This window comes from Ranitomeya variabilis, chromosome 6 (genome assembly GCF_051348905.1).
Source record: "Ranitomeya variabilis isolate aRanVar5 chromosome 6, aRanVar5.hap1, whole genome shotgun sequence".
Taxonomy (NCBI): domain Eukaryota; kingdom Metazoa; phylum Chordata; class Amphibia; order Anura; family Dendrobatidae; genus Ranitomeya; species Ranitomeya variabilis.
The window spans coordinates 5487743-5502777 of record NC_135237.1 but is presented as its reverse complement, the minus strand read 5'-3'; the positions used below and the strand labels follow the sequence as shown (position 1 = coordinate 5502777).

The window sequence follows — 15035 nt, the reverse complement described above, 5'->3', positions numbered from 1 at the left end:
ATTCATTCCTTTCCTCCTGTAGAAGGGGTATCACATCGCTCTGTCTGCCAGCAGTGTAACGGGGTCTACCAAGCTGAGGTACCTCTTTCAGTACCACCCTGTGTTTCAGGAGGTCCACTTTGCTTTAGCTGGAGTCTGAATGAAGGATGCTGGCTGGAATTCCTTGATTACATGGGCGCATATAAAATATCACTGCTTCTCCACGTATTTCCAATATGACAACACTTTACTCACAGGACACAGAAATATATATCACACAGGTACAGAGGGCCGGCCTATTGAAAAGCGGCAGGCCAGACATACGTTACAATAGCCGCAGGTGGCCGGAGCCTGCCGATATTTACTGTGGGAATTACAAAGGTGGGAGAGGTCAGAAGGGGGATATCTTGTCCCCTCTGCCCAGGGGCGCAGCCTGTGGGCCAGTGCATTAGGGACATGCCTCTCACATGGAAACTATTATACAAACATATAACTGCACAACATAATCTGGGTGCTGAGGGGTTCTGTAACAGCCCCTTTTTATGATGATAGCACCTGTAATACCCCTGAATGTTATACTTTTGTGTTTCCTGCATGGTAGAGATGGATTTGCTGTGGACTGAGTGGACGGCGTGGGCCTCGTGCTCTAGGACCTGTTTCCATAATGTGGAGCATACCGGGCTGCGGAGAAGGTTCCGGCACTGTAACAGCTCAGTGCCGCTCTGTTTAGGAGAGTCCGTGCAGGAGGAGGCGTGCGACACATCCCCCTGCCCTGGTCAGTAACCAGTCATGTAACATACCATATTCAGTGGGTACGGAAACTATTCAGACCCCTTTACATTTTTCACTGTTGTTTCATTGTAGTCATTTGGTAAATTCTATAAAGCTCATTTTTTCCTCATTAATGTACTCTGTACCCCATCTTGACTGAAAAAAACAGAAATGTAGAAATTTTGGCAAATTTATTAAAAAAAGATGAACTGAAATATCACATGGCCATAAGTATTGAGACCCTTTGCTCAGACCCTCTTATTTAAGTCCCATGCTGTCCACTTCCTTGTGATCCTGCTTGAGATGGTTCTACTCCTTCATTGGAGTCCAGCTGTGTGTAATTAGACTGATAGGACTTGATTTAGAAAGGCGCACACCTGTCTATATAAGACCTCACAGCTCACAGTGCATGTCAGACCAAATGAGAATCATGAGGTCAAAGGAACTGGCCAAGGAGCTCAGAGACAGAATTGTGGCAAGGCACAGATCTGGCCAAGGTTACAACAGAATGTCTGCAGTACTCAAGGTTCCTAATAGCACAGTGGCCTCCATAATCCTTAAATGGAAGAAGTTTGGGACCACCAGAAGTCTTCCTAGACCTGGCCGTCCAGCCAAACTGAGCAATCGTGGGAGAAGAGCCTTGGAGAGAGAGGTAAAGAAGAACCCCAAGATCTCTGTGGCTGAGCTCCAGAGATGCAGTAGGGAGATGGGAGAAAGTTCCACAAAGTCAACTATCACTGCAGCCCTCCACCAGTCAGGCCTTTATGGCAGAGTCGCCCGACGGAAGCCTCTCCTCAGTACAAGACATATGAAAGCCGCATAGAGTTTACTAAAAAACACATGAAGGACTCCAAGACTATGAGAAATAAGATTCTCTGGTCTGATGAGATGAAGATAGACCGTACTGGTGATAATTCTAAGCGGTATGTGTGGAGAAAACCAGGCACTGCTCATCACCTGCCCAATACAATCCCAACAGTAAAACATGGTGGTGGCAGCATCATGCTATGGGGGGTGTTTTTCAGCTGCAGGGACAGGACGACTGGTTGTTATTGAAGGAAACATGAATGCGGCCAAGTACAGAGATATCCTGGATGAAAACCTCTTCCAGAGTGCTCTGGACCTCAGACTTGGCTGAAGGTTCACCTTCCAACAAGACAATGACCCTAAGCACACAGCTAAAATAACAAATGAGTGGCTTCAGAACAACTCTGTGACCATTCTTGACTGGCCTAGCCAGAGCCCTGACCTAAACCCAATGGAGCATCTCTGGAGAGACCTGAAAATGGCGTCCACCAACGTTCACCATCCAACCTGACGGAACTGGAGAGGATCTGCAAGGAAGAATGGAAGAGGATCCCCAAATCCAGGGGTGAAAACTTGTGGCATCATTCCCAAGAAGACTCGTGGCTGTACTAGCTCAAAAGGTGCTTCTACTCAATACTGAGCAAAGGGTCTGAAGACTTATGACCATGGGAGATTTCAGTTTTTCTTTTTTATTAAATTTGCCAAAATGTCTACATTTCTGTGTCTGTGCGCACACTGATGTCCCCATACCCTCGCCGTATACACTGCAGTTTCTGTGCGCACACTGATTTCCTCATGCCCTCACTGTATACACTGCGGTGTCTGTGCGCACACTGATTTCCTCATGCCCTCACTGTATACACTGCAGTGTCAGTGCACACACTGATGTCACCATGCCGTCGCTGTATCCACTGCAGTGTCTGTGCGCACACTGATGTCCCCATGCCCTCGCTGTGTACACTGCGGTGTCTGTGCGCACACTGATATCCCCATGCCCTTGCTGTGTACACTGCGGTGTCTGTGCGCACACTGATGTCCCCATGCCCTTGCTGTATACACTGCGGTGTCTGTGCGCACACTGATGTCCCCATTCCCTCGCTGTATACACTGCAGTGTCTGTGCGCACACTGATGTCCCCATACCCTCGCCGTATACACTGCAGTTTCTGTGCGCACACTGATTTCCTCATGCCCTCACTGTATACACTGCGGTGTCTGTGCGCACACTGATTTCCTCATGCCCTCACTGTATACACTGCAGTGTCAGTGCACACACTGATGTCACCATGCCGTCGCTGTATCCACTGCAGTGTCTGTGCACACACTGATGTCCCCATGCCCTCGCTGTGTACACTGCGGTGTCTGTGCGCACACTGATATCCCCATGCCCTTGCTGTGTACACTGCGGTGTCTGTGCGCACACTGATGTCCCCATGCCCTTGCTGTATACACTGCGGTGTCTGTGCGCACACTGATGTCCCCATTCCCTCGCTGTATACACTGCAGTGTCTGTGCGCACACTGATGTCCCCATGCCCTCGCTGTATACACTGCAGTGTCTGTGCGCACACTGATGTCCCCATGCCCTCGCTGTATACACTGCGGTGTCTGTGCGCACACTGATGTCCCCATGCCCTCACTGTATACACTGCGGTGTCTGTGCGCACACTGATGTCCCCATGCCCTCGCTGTATACACTGTGGTGTCTGTGCGCACACTGATTTCCTCATGCGCTCGCTGTATACACTGCAGTGTCTGTGCGCACACTGATGTCAACCTGCCCTCGCTGTATACATTGCAGTGTCTGTGCGCATACTGATGTCCCCATGCCCTCACTGTATACACTGCGATGTCTGTGTGCACACAGATGTCCCCATGCCCTCGCTGTATACACTGCAGTGTCTGTGCGCACACTTATGTCCCCATGCCCTCGCTGTATACACTGCAGTGTCTGTGCGCACACTGATGTCCCCATGCCCTCACTGTATACACTGCGATGTCTGTGCGCACACTGATGTCACCATGCCCTCGCTGTATACACTGCGGTGTCTGTGCGCACACTGATGTCCCCATGCCCTCGCTGTATACACTGCAGTGTCTGTGCGCACACTGATGTCCCCATGCCCTCGCTGTGTACACTGCGGTGTCTGTGCCCACACTGATGTCCCCATTCCCTCGCTGTTTACACTGCAGTGTCTGTGCGCACACTGATGTCCCCATGCCCTTGCTGTATACACTGCAGTGTCTGTGCGCACACTGATGACCCCATACCCTCGCTGTATACACTGCGGTGTCTGTGTGCACACTGATGTCCCCATGCCCTCGCTGTATACACTGCAGTGTCTGTGCGCACACTGATGTCCTCATGCCCTCGCTGTATACACTGTAGTGTCTGTGTGCACACTGATGTCACCATGCCCTCGCTGTATACACTGCAGTGTCTGTGCACTCACTGATGTCCCCATGCCCTCGCTGTATACACTGCAGTGTCTGTGTGCACACTGATTTCCTCATGCCCTCGCTGTATACACTGCAGTGTCTGTGCGCACACTGATGTCCCCATGCCCTCGCTGTATACACTGCAGTGTCTGTGCGCACACTGATGTCCCCATGCCCTCGCTGTGTACACTGCAGTGTCTGTGCGCACACTGATGTCCCCATGCCCTCGCTGTATACACTGCGGTGTCTGTGCCCACACTTATGTCCCCATTCCCTCGCTGTATACACTGCAGTGTCTGTGCGCACACTGATGTCCCCATGCCCTCGCTGTATACACTGCAGTGTCTGTGCGCACACTGATGTCCCCATGCCCTCACTGTGTACACTGCAGTGTCTGTGCGCACACTGATGTCCCCATGCCCTCGCTGTATACACTGCGGTGTCTGTGCCCACACTTATGTCCCCATTCCCTCGCTGTATACCCTGCAGTGTCTGTGCGCACACTGATGTCCCCATGCCCTCGCTGTATACACTTCAGTGTCTGTGTGCACACTGATGTCCCCATGCCCTCACTGTATACACTGCGGTGTCTGTGTGCACACTGATTTCCTCATGCCCTCACTGTATACACTGCGGTGTCGTCTGTGCGCACACTGATGTCCCCATGCTCTTGCTGTATACACTGCGGTGTCTGTGCGCACACTGATGTCCCCATGCCCTCGCTGTATACACTGCAGTGTCTGTGCGCACACTGATGTCCCCATGCCCTCACTGCATACACTGCGGTGTCTGTGCGCACACTGATGTCCCCATGCCCTCGCTGTATACACTGCAGTGTCTGTGCGCACACTGATGTCCCCATGCCCTCGCTGTATACACTGTGGTGTCTGTGCGCACACTGATGTCCCCATGCCCTCGCTGTATACACTGTGGTGTCTGTGCGCACACTGATGTCCCCATGCCCTCGCTGTATACACTGCGGTGTCTGTGCGCACACTGATGTCCCCATGCCCTCGCTGTATACACTGTGGTGTCTGTGCGCACACTGATGTCCTCATGCCCTCACTGTATACACTGCAGTGTCTGTGCGCACACTGATGTCCCCATGCCCTCGCTGTATACACTGCGGTGTCTGTGCGCACACTGATGTCCCCATGCCCTCGCTGTATACACTGTGGTGTCTGTGCGCACACTGATGTCCCCATGCCCTCACTGTATACACTGCAGTGTTTGTGCGCACACTGATGTCCCCATGCCCTCACTGTATACACTGCAGTGTCTGTGTGCACACTGATGTCCCCATGCCCTCACTGTATACACTGCGGTGTCTGTGCGCACACTGATGTCCCCATGCCCTCGCTGTATACACTGCAGTGTCTGTGTGCACACTGATGTCCCCATGCCCTCGCTGTATACACTGCAGTGTCTGTGTGCACACTGATGTCCCCATGCCCTCGCTGTATACATTTCAGTGTCTGTGTGCACACTGATGTCCCCATGCCCTCGCTGTATACACTGCAGTGTCTGTGTGCACACTGATGTCCCCATGCCCTCGCTGTATACACTTCAGTGTCTGTGTGCACACTGATTTCCTCATGCCCTCACTGTATACACTGCAGTGTCTGTGCGCACACTGATGTCCCCATGCCCTCACTGTATACACTGCAGTGTCTGTGCGCACACTGATGTCCCCATGCCCTCGCTATATACACTGCGGTGTCTGTGCGCACACTGATGTCCCCATGCCCTCGCTGTACACAGTGTGTATATATATATATATATACCCCTCCTCACACAGTGCTCGGCGGCTGGTCCTCCTGGGGCTCCTGGACAGAATGTTCTGCGACCTGCGACTCTGGAATCCAAACCCGAAACCGCTCCTGTTCCAGGCCTGTGCCACGTCACGGGGGCCCAAAATGCCAGGGGCCCCACATCCAGACCAGGGAATGTAACACGCAGCTCTGCAGAGGTGAGTGGCAGGGGCGGAGCCTGGAGACATGGGAGGAGTCATGTGCCCACAAGGGATTGTAACAAACCTTCAGCTGTGAGAAGTATTAACTGCCTGAGTCAGAGAGGCCACAACCGTCCACTGTCTGCCAGAGGGGCTACGTCCATCTAAAGTGACTCAGAGGGGTCATACCCGCGCTAGTGATTCAGAGGGGCCACGACTGCCTGCAGTGACTCAGAGGGGCCACGTCCACCCACAGTGACTCCGAGGGGCCACGTCCACCCACAGTGACTCCGAGGGTCCACGTCCACCCGCAGTGACTCAGAGGGGCCACGTCCACCCACAGTGACTCAGAGGGGCCACGTCCACCCACAGTGACTCAGAGGGGCCACGTCCACCCGCAGTGACTCAGAGGGGCCACGTCCATCTAAAGTGACTCAGAGGGGTCATACCCGCCCTAATGATTCAGAGGGGCCACATCCACCCGCAGTGACTCAGAGGGGCCACGTCCACCCGCAGTGCCTCAGAGGGGCCACGTCTGCCCACAGTGACTCAGAGGGGCCACGTCTGCCTGCAGTGACTCAGAGGGGCCACGTCTGCCTGCAGTGACTCAGAGGGGCCACATCCACCCGCAGTGACTCAGAGGGGCCACGTCTGCCCACAGTGACTTAGAGGGGCCACATTCGCCTGCAGTGACTCAGAGGGGCCACGTCTGCCTGCAGTTACTCAGAGGGGCCACGTCTGCCTGCAGTGACTCAGAGGGGCCACGTCTGCCCGCAGTGACTCAGAGGGGCCACGTCTGGCTGCAGTGACTCAGAGGGGCCACGCCTGGCTGCAGTGACTCAGAGGGGCCACGTCTGCCTGCAGTGACTCAGAGGGGCCACGTCTGCCCACAGTGACTTAGAGGGGCCACATTCGCCTGCAGTGACTCAGAGGGGCCACGTCTGCCTGCAGTTACTCAGAGGGGCCACGTCTGCCTGCAGTGACTCAGAGGGGCCACGTCCACCCGCAGTGACTCAGAGGGGCCACGTCTGCCTGCAGTTACTCAGAGGGGCCACGTCCACCCGCAGTGACTCAGAGGGGCCACGTCTGCCTGCAGTTACTCAGAGGGGCCACGTCTGCCTGCAGATACTCAGAGGGGCCACGTCTGCCTGCAGTGACTCAGAGGGGCCACGTCCACCCGCAGTGACTCAGAGGGGCCACGTCCACCCGCAGTGACTCAGAGGGGCCACGTCTGCCCACAGTGACTTAGAGGGGCCGCATTCGCCTGCAGTGACTCAGAGGGGCCACGTCTACCCGCAGTGACTCAGAGGGACCACTTCCGCCCGCAGTGACTCAGAGGGGCCACCTCCGCCTGCAGTGACTCAAGAGGGGCCACGTCTGCCCACAGTGACTTAGAGGGGCCACATTTGCCCACAGTGACCCAGAGGGGCCACGTCTGCCCGCAGTGACTCAGAGGGGCCACAGCCACCCGCAGTGACTTAGGGGCCAGGTCCTACCACAGTGACTCAGAGGAGCCACGTCTGCTTGCAGTGACTCAGGGGCCAGGTCCTACCACAGTGACACAGAGGGGCTACGTCTGCTCGCAGTGACTCAGGGGCCACGTCCACCTGCAGTGACTCAGAGGGGCCACGGCCACCTGCAAGGAGTGACATTGAGAGGAGCTAAAGAGGTTGCAGTTTTTGGCCTTTTCTGTGGTTTCCCTATAACACTGCTATCAGAGCTTGGTTTTCTGTAGCCTGGTCCCTGCACAGCTGAGACTGTTCTCCTTCCATTCAGACTCATGTCCACCACACATGATGTATCAGACGGCGGAGGAGTGCCGCAGGGGCGGAGGAGCCTGTCCACGGCTCTGCCTTGACCAGACAGCATATGTGGAGTGCACTTCCGACTGCTACGAGGGCTGCTACTGTCCACAGGGGCTCTACCTCCAGAATTACAGCTGTGTCCCCCGCAATGAGTGTTTCTGCTACCACCAGGGGGAGCTGCTGCTGCCGGGGGAGAACAGGACGCTGGACTCCTGCAATAACTGGTCAGTGACTGCCATGTGCTGCCTAACCCCGTGTGCAGACCGCCCATGTGCCTCCCTTTCCTCCATGTGCTGCTCATTCCCCCAGGTGATGCCCAATCCCCTAGGAGCTGCCCGTTCTCTTGTGTGCCCCTCAGTTTTCTACCTGTTCCAGCATGTGCTGCCTATTTCCTTGGTGTGCTGCCCATTGTGTTGTGAACTCTATTTCTGGGCTCCCTCTAGTGGTCACAAGCGGTACTGTGTAGTGTTGTCTTTCTGCAGGTTGGCCTCATCAGCTGGTTCGTTATCCTTGGCTGGTTTCCTATTTAGCTCACCTGGATATCAGCTCCTTGCCTGATATCAATGTATTCAGTACTCTTCAGATTCCTTGTGACTACCTTGCTCCCAGTCTCTCCAAGACAAGCTAAGTTTTTGTTTGATCATCAGTGTTCATTATGTTTTTAGTCCAGCTCGCTAAAATGTGATTTCTTCGCTTGCTGGTTGCTCTAGGGGACTGAGTTTCTCCCCCCACACCGTTAGTTGGTGTGGGGGTTCTTGAAATCTCAGAGTGGATATTTTGTAAGGGTTTTTTACTGACCGCATAGATTCCCTTTTCTATTTTCTGCTATCTAGTATTAGTGGGCCTCATTTGCTGAATCTGCTTTCACCCCTGTGGATGTGCCTTCCACTTACCTCACCGTTATTATTTGTTGGAGGCTTCTATATCTTTGGGGATTATTTCTCTGGAGGCAAGAGAGGTCTTTCTTTCTCTCTAGGGGTAGTTAGTTCCTTAGGCTGGCTCGAGATGTCTAGGAATTCAGGCACGTTCACCGGCTACTTCTAGTGTGTTTGGTTAGGTTCAGATTTGCGGTCAGTCCAGCTTGCCACCTCCCTAGAGCTTGTCCTATGTTTGTTACTTAGCTGGAATAATTTGTGATCCTCAACCACTAAGGATCATAACACCATTGCCCTGTTTTGCCGCCTCTTTCCCTGGTGTGCCCTTCGTTCCCCCGTGTGCTGTTTGTTTCCCCATGTGCTGCCCGTCTCTCCGTGTGCTGCCCGTCTCCCCATGTGCCACCCATTTACCCATGTGCCCTTCGTTCCCCCGTGTGCTGTTTGTTTCCCCATGTGCTGCCCATCTCTCCGTGTGCTGCCCGTCTCCCCATGTGCCACCCATTTACCCATGTGCCCTTCGTTCCCCCGTGTGTTGTTTGTTTCCCCATGTGCTGCCCATCTCTCCGTGTGCTGCCTGTCTCCCCATGTGCCACCCATTTACCCATGTGCCCTTCGTTCCCCTGTGTGCTGTTTGTTTCCCCATGTGCTGCCCATCTCTCTGTGTGCTGCCCGTCTCCCCATGTGCCACCCATTTACCCATGTGCCCTTCGTTCCCCCGTGTGCTGTTTGTTTCCCCATGTGCTGCCCATCTCTCCGTGTGCTGCCTGTCTCCCCATGTGCCACCCGTTTACCCATGTGCCCTTCGATCCCTCGTGTGCTGTTTGTTTCCCCATGTGTTGCTCTTCTCCCCATGTGATGCCTGTCTTCTCGTATGTTGCCCTTTTCCCTGTCTGCTTCCTGTTGTACCATGTGCCGCGCATTCCCCTATTCGCTGCCTGTTTCCCTGGTATGCTGCCCATTCCCCCATGTGCCGCTCAGTCCCTCATGTGGAGCTGGATCCCCCACGTGCTGCCCAATCCCCAGTTTGCTACCTGTTCCCTCTGTGCCGCTCGGTCTCTCAAGCGCCGCCCGATCCCTCATGTGCCGCCTGTTTTCCCTGTGTGCTGCCCATTCCCCCATGTGCTGCCCACTCCCCAGTTTGCTACCTATTCCCCCCTGTGCCGCCCATTTCCTCATGCACCACCCAATCCCCCATGTGCCACCCATTTTCCCTGTGAGCTGCCCAATCCCCCATGTGCCACCCGTTTTCTCTGTGTGCTGCCCATTCCCCCATGTGCCACCCAATTCCCCATGTGCCACCCGTTTTCCCTGCGTGCTGCCCATTCCCCCATGTGCCACCCGATTCCCCATGTGCCCCCCATTTTCCCTGTGTGCTGCCCATTCCGCCATGTGCCACTGGATCCCCCATGTGCCGCCCGTTTTCCCTGTCTGCTACCGATCCCCAGTTTGCTATATGTTCCCTCTGTGCCACCTTTTCCTCATGTGCCATGTGAACGGACACTCAGTGGTGTTTTCATGTCTGTCTCCAGCACGTGTGTTTCCGGGAAGATGGAGTGCGGCACCGAGCCCTGTCCAGGTAACAACCTCTTGTTTCCTCACATGTGAGCTACATACAGAGGGTCTCGTAGCTGCCATATGTGTTAGGTCACACCCAGAGTGGCCACATGCCTTCATCACACTGGGGTCATGATTGACTTGGACAATAAGGGGTGACAATGCTTCAACCTGGGCGGTCATATGACACTTCCCGCCAGCCCTAACTCCTTAGAAACAACAAAGATCTTTTTCTGACCCTTGATTGTCCTTGTGGGGCCATATAATGGATGCTGCTGTAAATGGATAGAAACATTTTAACCTCTGTGGTGGGTGACTCAGGTCTAGTGGTGAGCAAGTACGCTCGTTACTTGGGTTTTCCGAGCATGCTCGTGTGTTCTCTGAGTATTTTGGGCATGCTCGTAGATTATGTTTGTGTCCCCGCAGCTGCATGATTTGCTGCTGCTGTACAGCCTGAACATATCCAGGGATAGCCTGTTTGTTAGCCCGGGATCACACACAGCGATATACGGCCGAGTCTCGCTGGTTAAAACCAAGCTCTGGCACCGGAACTCCGGAGCGGAGCGTGCAGCCGCACAGCATTGCATGGAGCTGCACGCTCCGCTCCGGAGTGCCGGCGCCAGAGCTGGGTTTTCACCTGCGAGACTCGGCCGTATCTCGCTGTAGTGTGACTCTGGCCTTAAGGAATTCCCACATGTATTCAGGCTGTCTAGCTGCCGCAAATCATGCAGCTGCGGGTACACAAACATAATCTAGGAGAACTCCCAAAATACTCAGAGAACACACGAGCATGCTCGGAAAACCCGAGTAACGAGCACAATCGCTCATCACCACTCATGTCACATCTTCATCTTACTTACTCTTCCTAATGATAGAGGCGGAGGATAACACTTCATTTTTTTAACTCTTTCTGATCCCGGCTCCTGATAATAACTCTTCATCCTTTTCACTCTTCCTGATCCTGGGGGCTGATGATAGCTCTTCACACTTTTTACTCTTCCTGATCCTGGGGGCTGATGATAGCTCTTTACACTTTTTACTCTTCCTGATCCCGGGGATGATGTTAGCTCTTTACACTTTTTACTCTTCCTGATCCTGGGGGCTAATGATAACTCTTTACACTTTTTACTCTTTCTGATCCTGGGGATGATTATAGCTCTTTACACTTTATACTCTTCCTGATCCCGGGGGCTGATGATAACTCTTTACACTTTTAAAGGGAACCTGTCACCTGAATTTGGCGGGACCAGTTTTGGGTCATATGGGCAGGGTTTTCGGGTGTTTGATTCACCCTTTCCTTACCCGCTGGCTGCATGCTGGCCGCAATATTGGATTGAAGTTCATTCTCTGTCCTCCGAAGTACACGCCTGCGCAAGGCAATATTGCATGCAGCCAGCGGGTAAGGAAAGGGTGAATCAAACACTCGAAAACCCCGCCCATATGACCCAAAACTGGTCCCGCCAAATTCAGGTGACAGGTTCCCTTTAACTCTTCCTGATCACGAGGATGATGCTAGCTCTTTACACTTTTTACTCTTCCTGATCCTGTGGACTGATGATAACTCATTACACTTTTTACTCTTCCTGATCCCGGGGATGATGATAACTCTTTACACTTTTTACTCTTCCTGATCCCGGGGGCTGGTGATAGCTCTTTACACTTTTTACTCTTCCTGATCCCGGGGGCTGATGATAGCTCTTTACACTTTTTACTCTTCCTGATCCTGTGGGCTGATGATAACTCTGTACACTTTTTACTCTTCCTGATCCCGGGGATGATAACTCTTTACACTTTTTACTCTTCCTGATCCCGGGGCCGAGGATAACTCTTCATCTGTGTGTACTCAACTATAACACATATTGCCATCTCTTCATATCCATTCTTGCAGTGGACTGTGGCTGGAGCAGCTGGATGGCCTGGAGTTCCTGCAGCAGGACTTGTAATGTGGGGACTAGACGTCGCTACCGTTCAGGAACCAACCCACCATCAGCCTTTGGGGGGCAACTTTGTGAGGGCTCAAGTGTTGCCATAGAATTTTGTAGCTTGCAGCCTTGTAAAGGTAGGTCCAGTGGAGGACAGCTCCATAGAAATGGTACTGACAGCATGGTCATAGAGTCTGCAGCTCCTAGTCCTCACTATGCATGGCCTACACATTTGCTCTGGATATTGTATTGTGAATTCCCCTTGTAGAACTGTTGTTAATGTTCTATATTGGATATTGTGTAGCATTGATATACACTGAACAAAAATATAAGCATGACACTTTAGTTTTCTTTAGTTTTCCCATTTTTCATGAGCTGAAGTCTAAGATCTAAGACTTTTTCTCTGGACGCAAAAGGCCTTTTTCTCTCCAGTATTGATCACAATGTGTCTAGATCTGTGTTAGTGAGATCTTCTCCTCTGCCGCGATCATCGTCCACCTTACAGTGCGGCAGATCCAGATGCTGATTACACACGATTATTGCACAGGTGTCTTGGGCTGCCACAATAAAAGGTCACTTTAACATGCAGGTTTATCACACAGCACAATTCCATAGATGTCGCACGTTCTGAGCGAGTGTGCACTTGGCATGCCAACTTCAGGAATGGCCACCAGGGCTGTTACCGTGAATTGAATGTTCATTTCTCCACCATAAGCACTGTCAAAAGGCGTTTCAGACGAATTTGAAAGTACAGCCTCCTGGTCTCACATCCGCAGAACACGTGTAACAACAGAGGCCCAGGATCTCAACATCCTGCCTCTTCACTTCCAAGATGGTCTGAGACTGGCCACGCGGACAGCTGCTGCAATAGTCTGCTTGCATAACAAAAGAATTTCTGCACAAACTGTCAGAAACCATCTCGGGGAAGCTCATCTGCGTGCTCATCGTCCTCTTCAGGGTCTCCACCTGAATGCAGCTCGTCGTCCTCTTCAGGGTCTCCTTCTGACTGCAGCTCGTCCTACTCATCAGGGTCTCCACCTGAATGCAGCTTGTCGTCCTCTTCGGGGTCTCCTCCTGACTGCAGACCGTCGTCATCGGGGTCTCCACCTGAATGCAGCTCGTCGTCCTCTTCAGGGTCTCCGTCTGACTGCAGATCGTCGTCCTCATTGGGGTCTCCACCTGAATGCAGCATGTCATCCTCTTCAGGGTCTCCACCTGGCTGCAGCTCATCGGACTATAGCTCTGAGTTCCATCAATGGTCCTCGGAGGTTTTGTGCAATGATGCAGCTCTCAGGTGTCAGTTCCACCATGGCCTTTCGGATACTCTAAAGGACACTCTTACTTTGCATACTCCGCCCTTTTCCCTGGGGGAGGCCATGGCCCAGGCCATTTGAATACATCGCCAAATTCATGAGAGACGGGGTGAACGACAGGGGTTTCAGTCACCCTGCCCAAGTCTGTTCACTTGCCAGAGACTGAACCAATGGAGGTTGGAACAGCCTGCTCTCAGGTCGTGGAGAGGAGGCGTCGGCGTGATCTTGCACTCTGCCTTTACTGTGGTCATTCTGGACATTTCCTCAAAGACTGCTCGATACGTTCTCAAGCCAGCCAGCTGTCAGGATTGGATTGGAAAGACCTATTCAGAGTGTCGCCATTGACAGGACACTGTTACTCCAGAACTTTGTCCAGCTGGTAGCAGTGGAATTCACACTTAGAGTGGAATCTCTTCACTCTGAGTCCATCTCCTGTTATGTGTTGGATAATTTACCTGCTGGGTTGGTGTTGGGACTTCCATGGCTGCACATCCATAATCCTGTAATTGATTGGTGTCAGAAGGATATTGTTAAATGAAGTTCCTACTGTCATAAGAAATGTCTTAGCTCTGTGCAAAATTGCTCCGCTAGTCTGGAGGGTCAGCTGGCTTACCTGAAAGACTTCGGAGATGTGTTCTCGGAGAAAGAGGCTGAGATAGTACTGCCCCATCGTCCTTATGATTGTGCTATAAATCTTTTTCTTAATATCAAATTGCCTAAAGCTCGGCTGTATAATTTGTCTGGACCTGAACGGACCGCTATGAAGGAATATGTAAATTAATGTATACGGAAGGGTCATATCCATCCTTCCTCCTCTCCTATTGCTGCTGGATTCTTCTTTGTGAAAAAGAAAGATGGTGGCCGCTGTCATTGCCTTGATTTCCGTGAACTTAACAAAATTACAGTTAAGAATACTTACCTGCTTCCACTTATCCCCGACCTATATAATCAGTTTATGGGAGCGAAATTGTTTTCTAAGCTTGACCTTAGACGGGGCATATAATCTGATACATATCCGGGAGGGTGATGAGTTGAAGACGGCGTTTTTGAAGTTGGAGGATTTATTTGAAAATGTTGTCATGTCTTTTGGGTTAGCCAATGCTCCCGCTGTCTTTCAGAACTTTATGAATGACATTTTCTCCAATATTATTGGGAGGTTTATTGTGGTATAACTGGATGACATTCTCATTTTTTCATCTGATCTGGATTCTCACTATGAGCACGTTCGATTTGATTTGCAAAAATTCAGGGAAAATTCTTTGTTTCCTAAATTGGAGAAATGTACTTTTTCTGTTCAGGAAATATGGTTCCTGGGGCTCATTTTGTCAGCTGAAGGGTTTAGGATGGATCATTGGAAGGTGCAGGCAATAATTGATTGGGTGCTGAAAGCAATGCAACAATTCTTAGGGTTCGCTAATTACTACAGAAAGTTTATTAAGGGTTTTTCTCAGATAGTGAAACCCCTTACTGACCTTACACGAAATGGGGGGATCTTAAGGTTTGGTCATTGGATGCTGTTGGTGCCTTTAATAAATTAAAGGAGTGTTTCATGTCCGCTCCAGTTTTGATTCAACCTGATCTCCAGAAACCATTTACCGTAGACGTGGACGCCTCAGAGGTT

General features: G+C 52.1%; 1 protein-coding gene across 1 annotated transcript in view; it reads left to right on the top strand.

Annotated features, from left to right (window-relative positions):
• LOC143782169 (SCO-spondin-like) overlaps window positions 1-15035 on the top strand; it is a 557899-nt gene that overhangs the window by 406284 nt on the left and 136580 nt on the right. The window contains exons 63-67 of the mRNA XM_077269323.1: window positions 581-754; window positions 5793-5963; window positions 7722-7974; window positions 10155-10201; window positions 12068-12238. Of these exons, the coding sequence (XP_077125438.1) occupies window positions 581-754; window positions 5793-5963; window positions 7722-7974; window positions 10155-10201; window positions 12068-12238 (816 nt within the window). The remainder of the gene's footprint in view (window positions 1-580; window positions 755-5792; window positions 5964-7721; window positions 7975-10154; window positions 10202-12067; window positions 12239-15035) is intronic.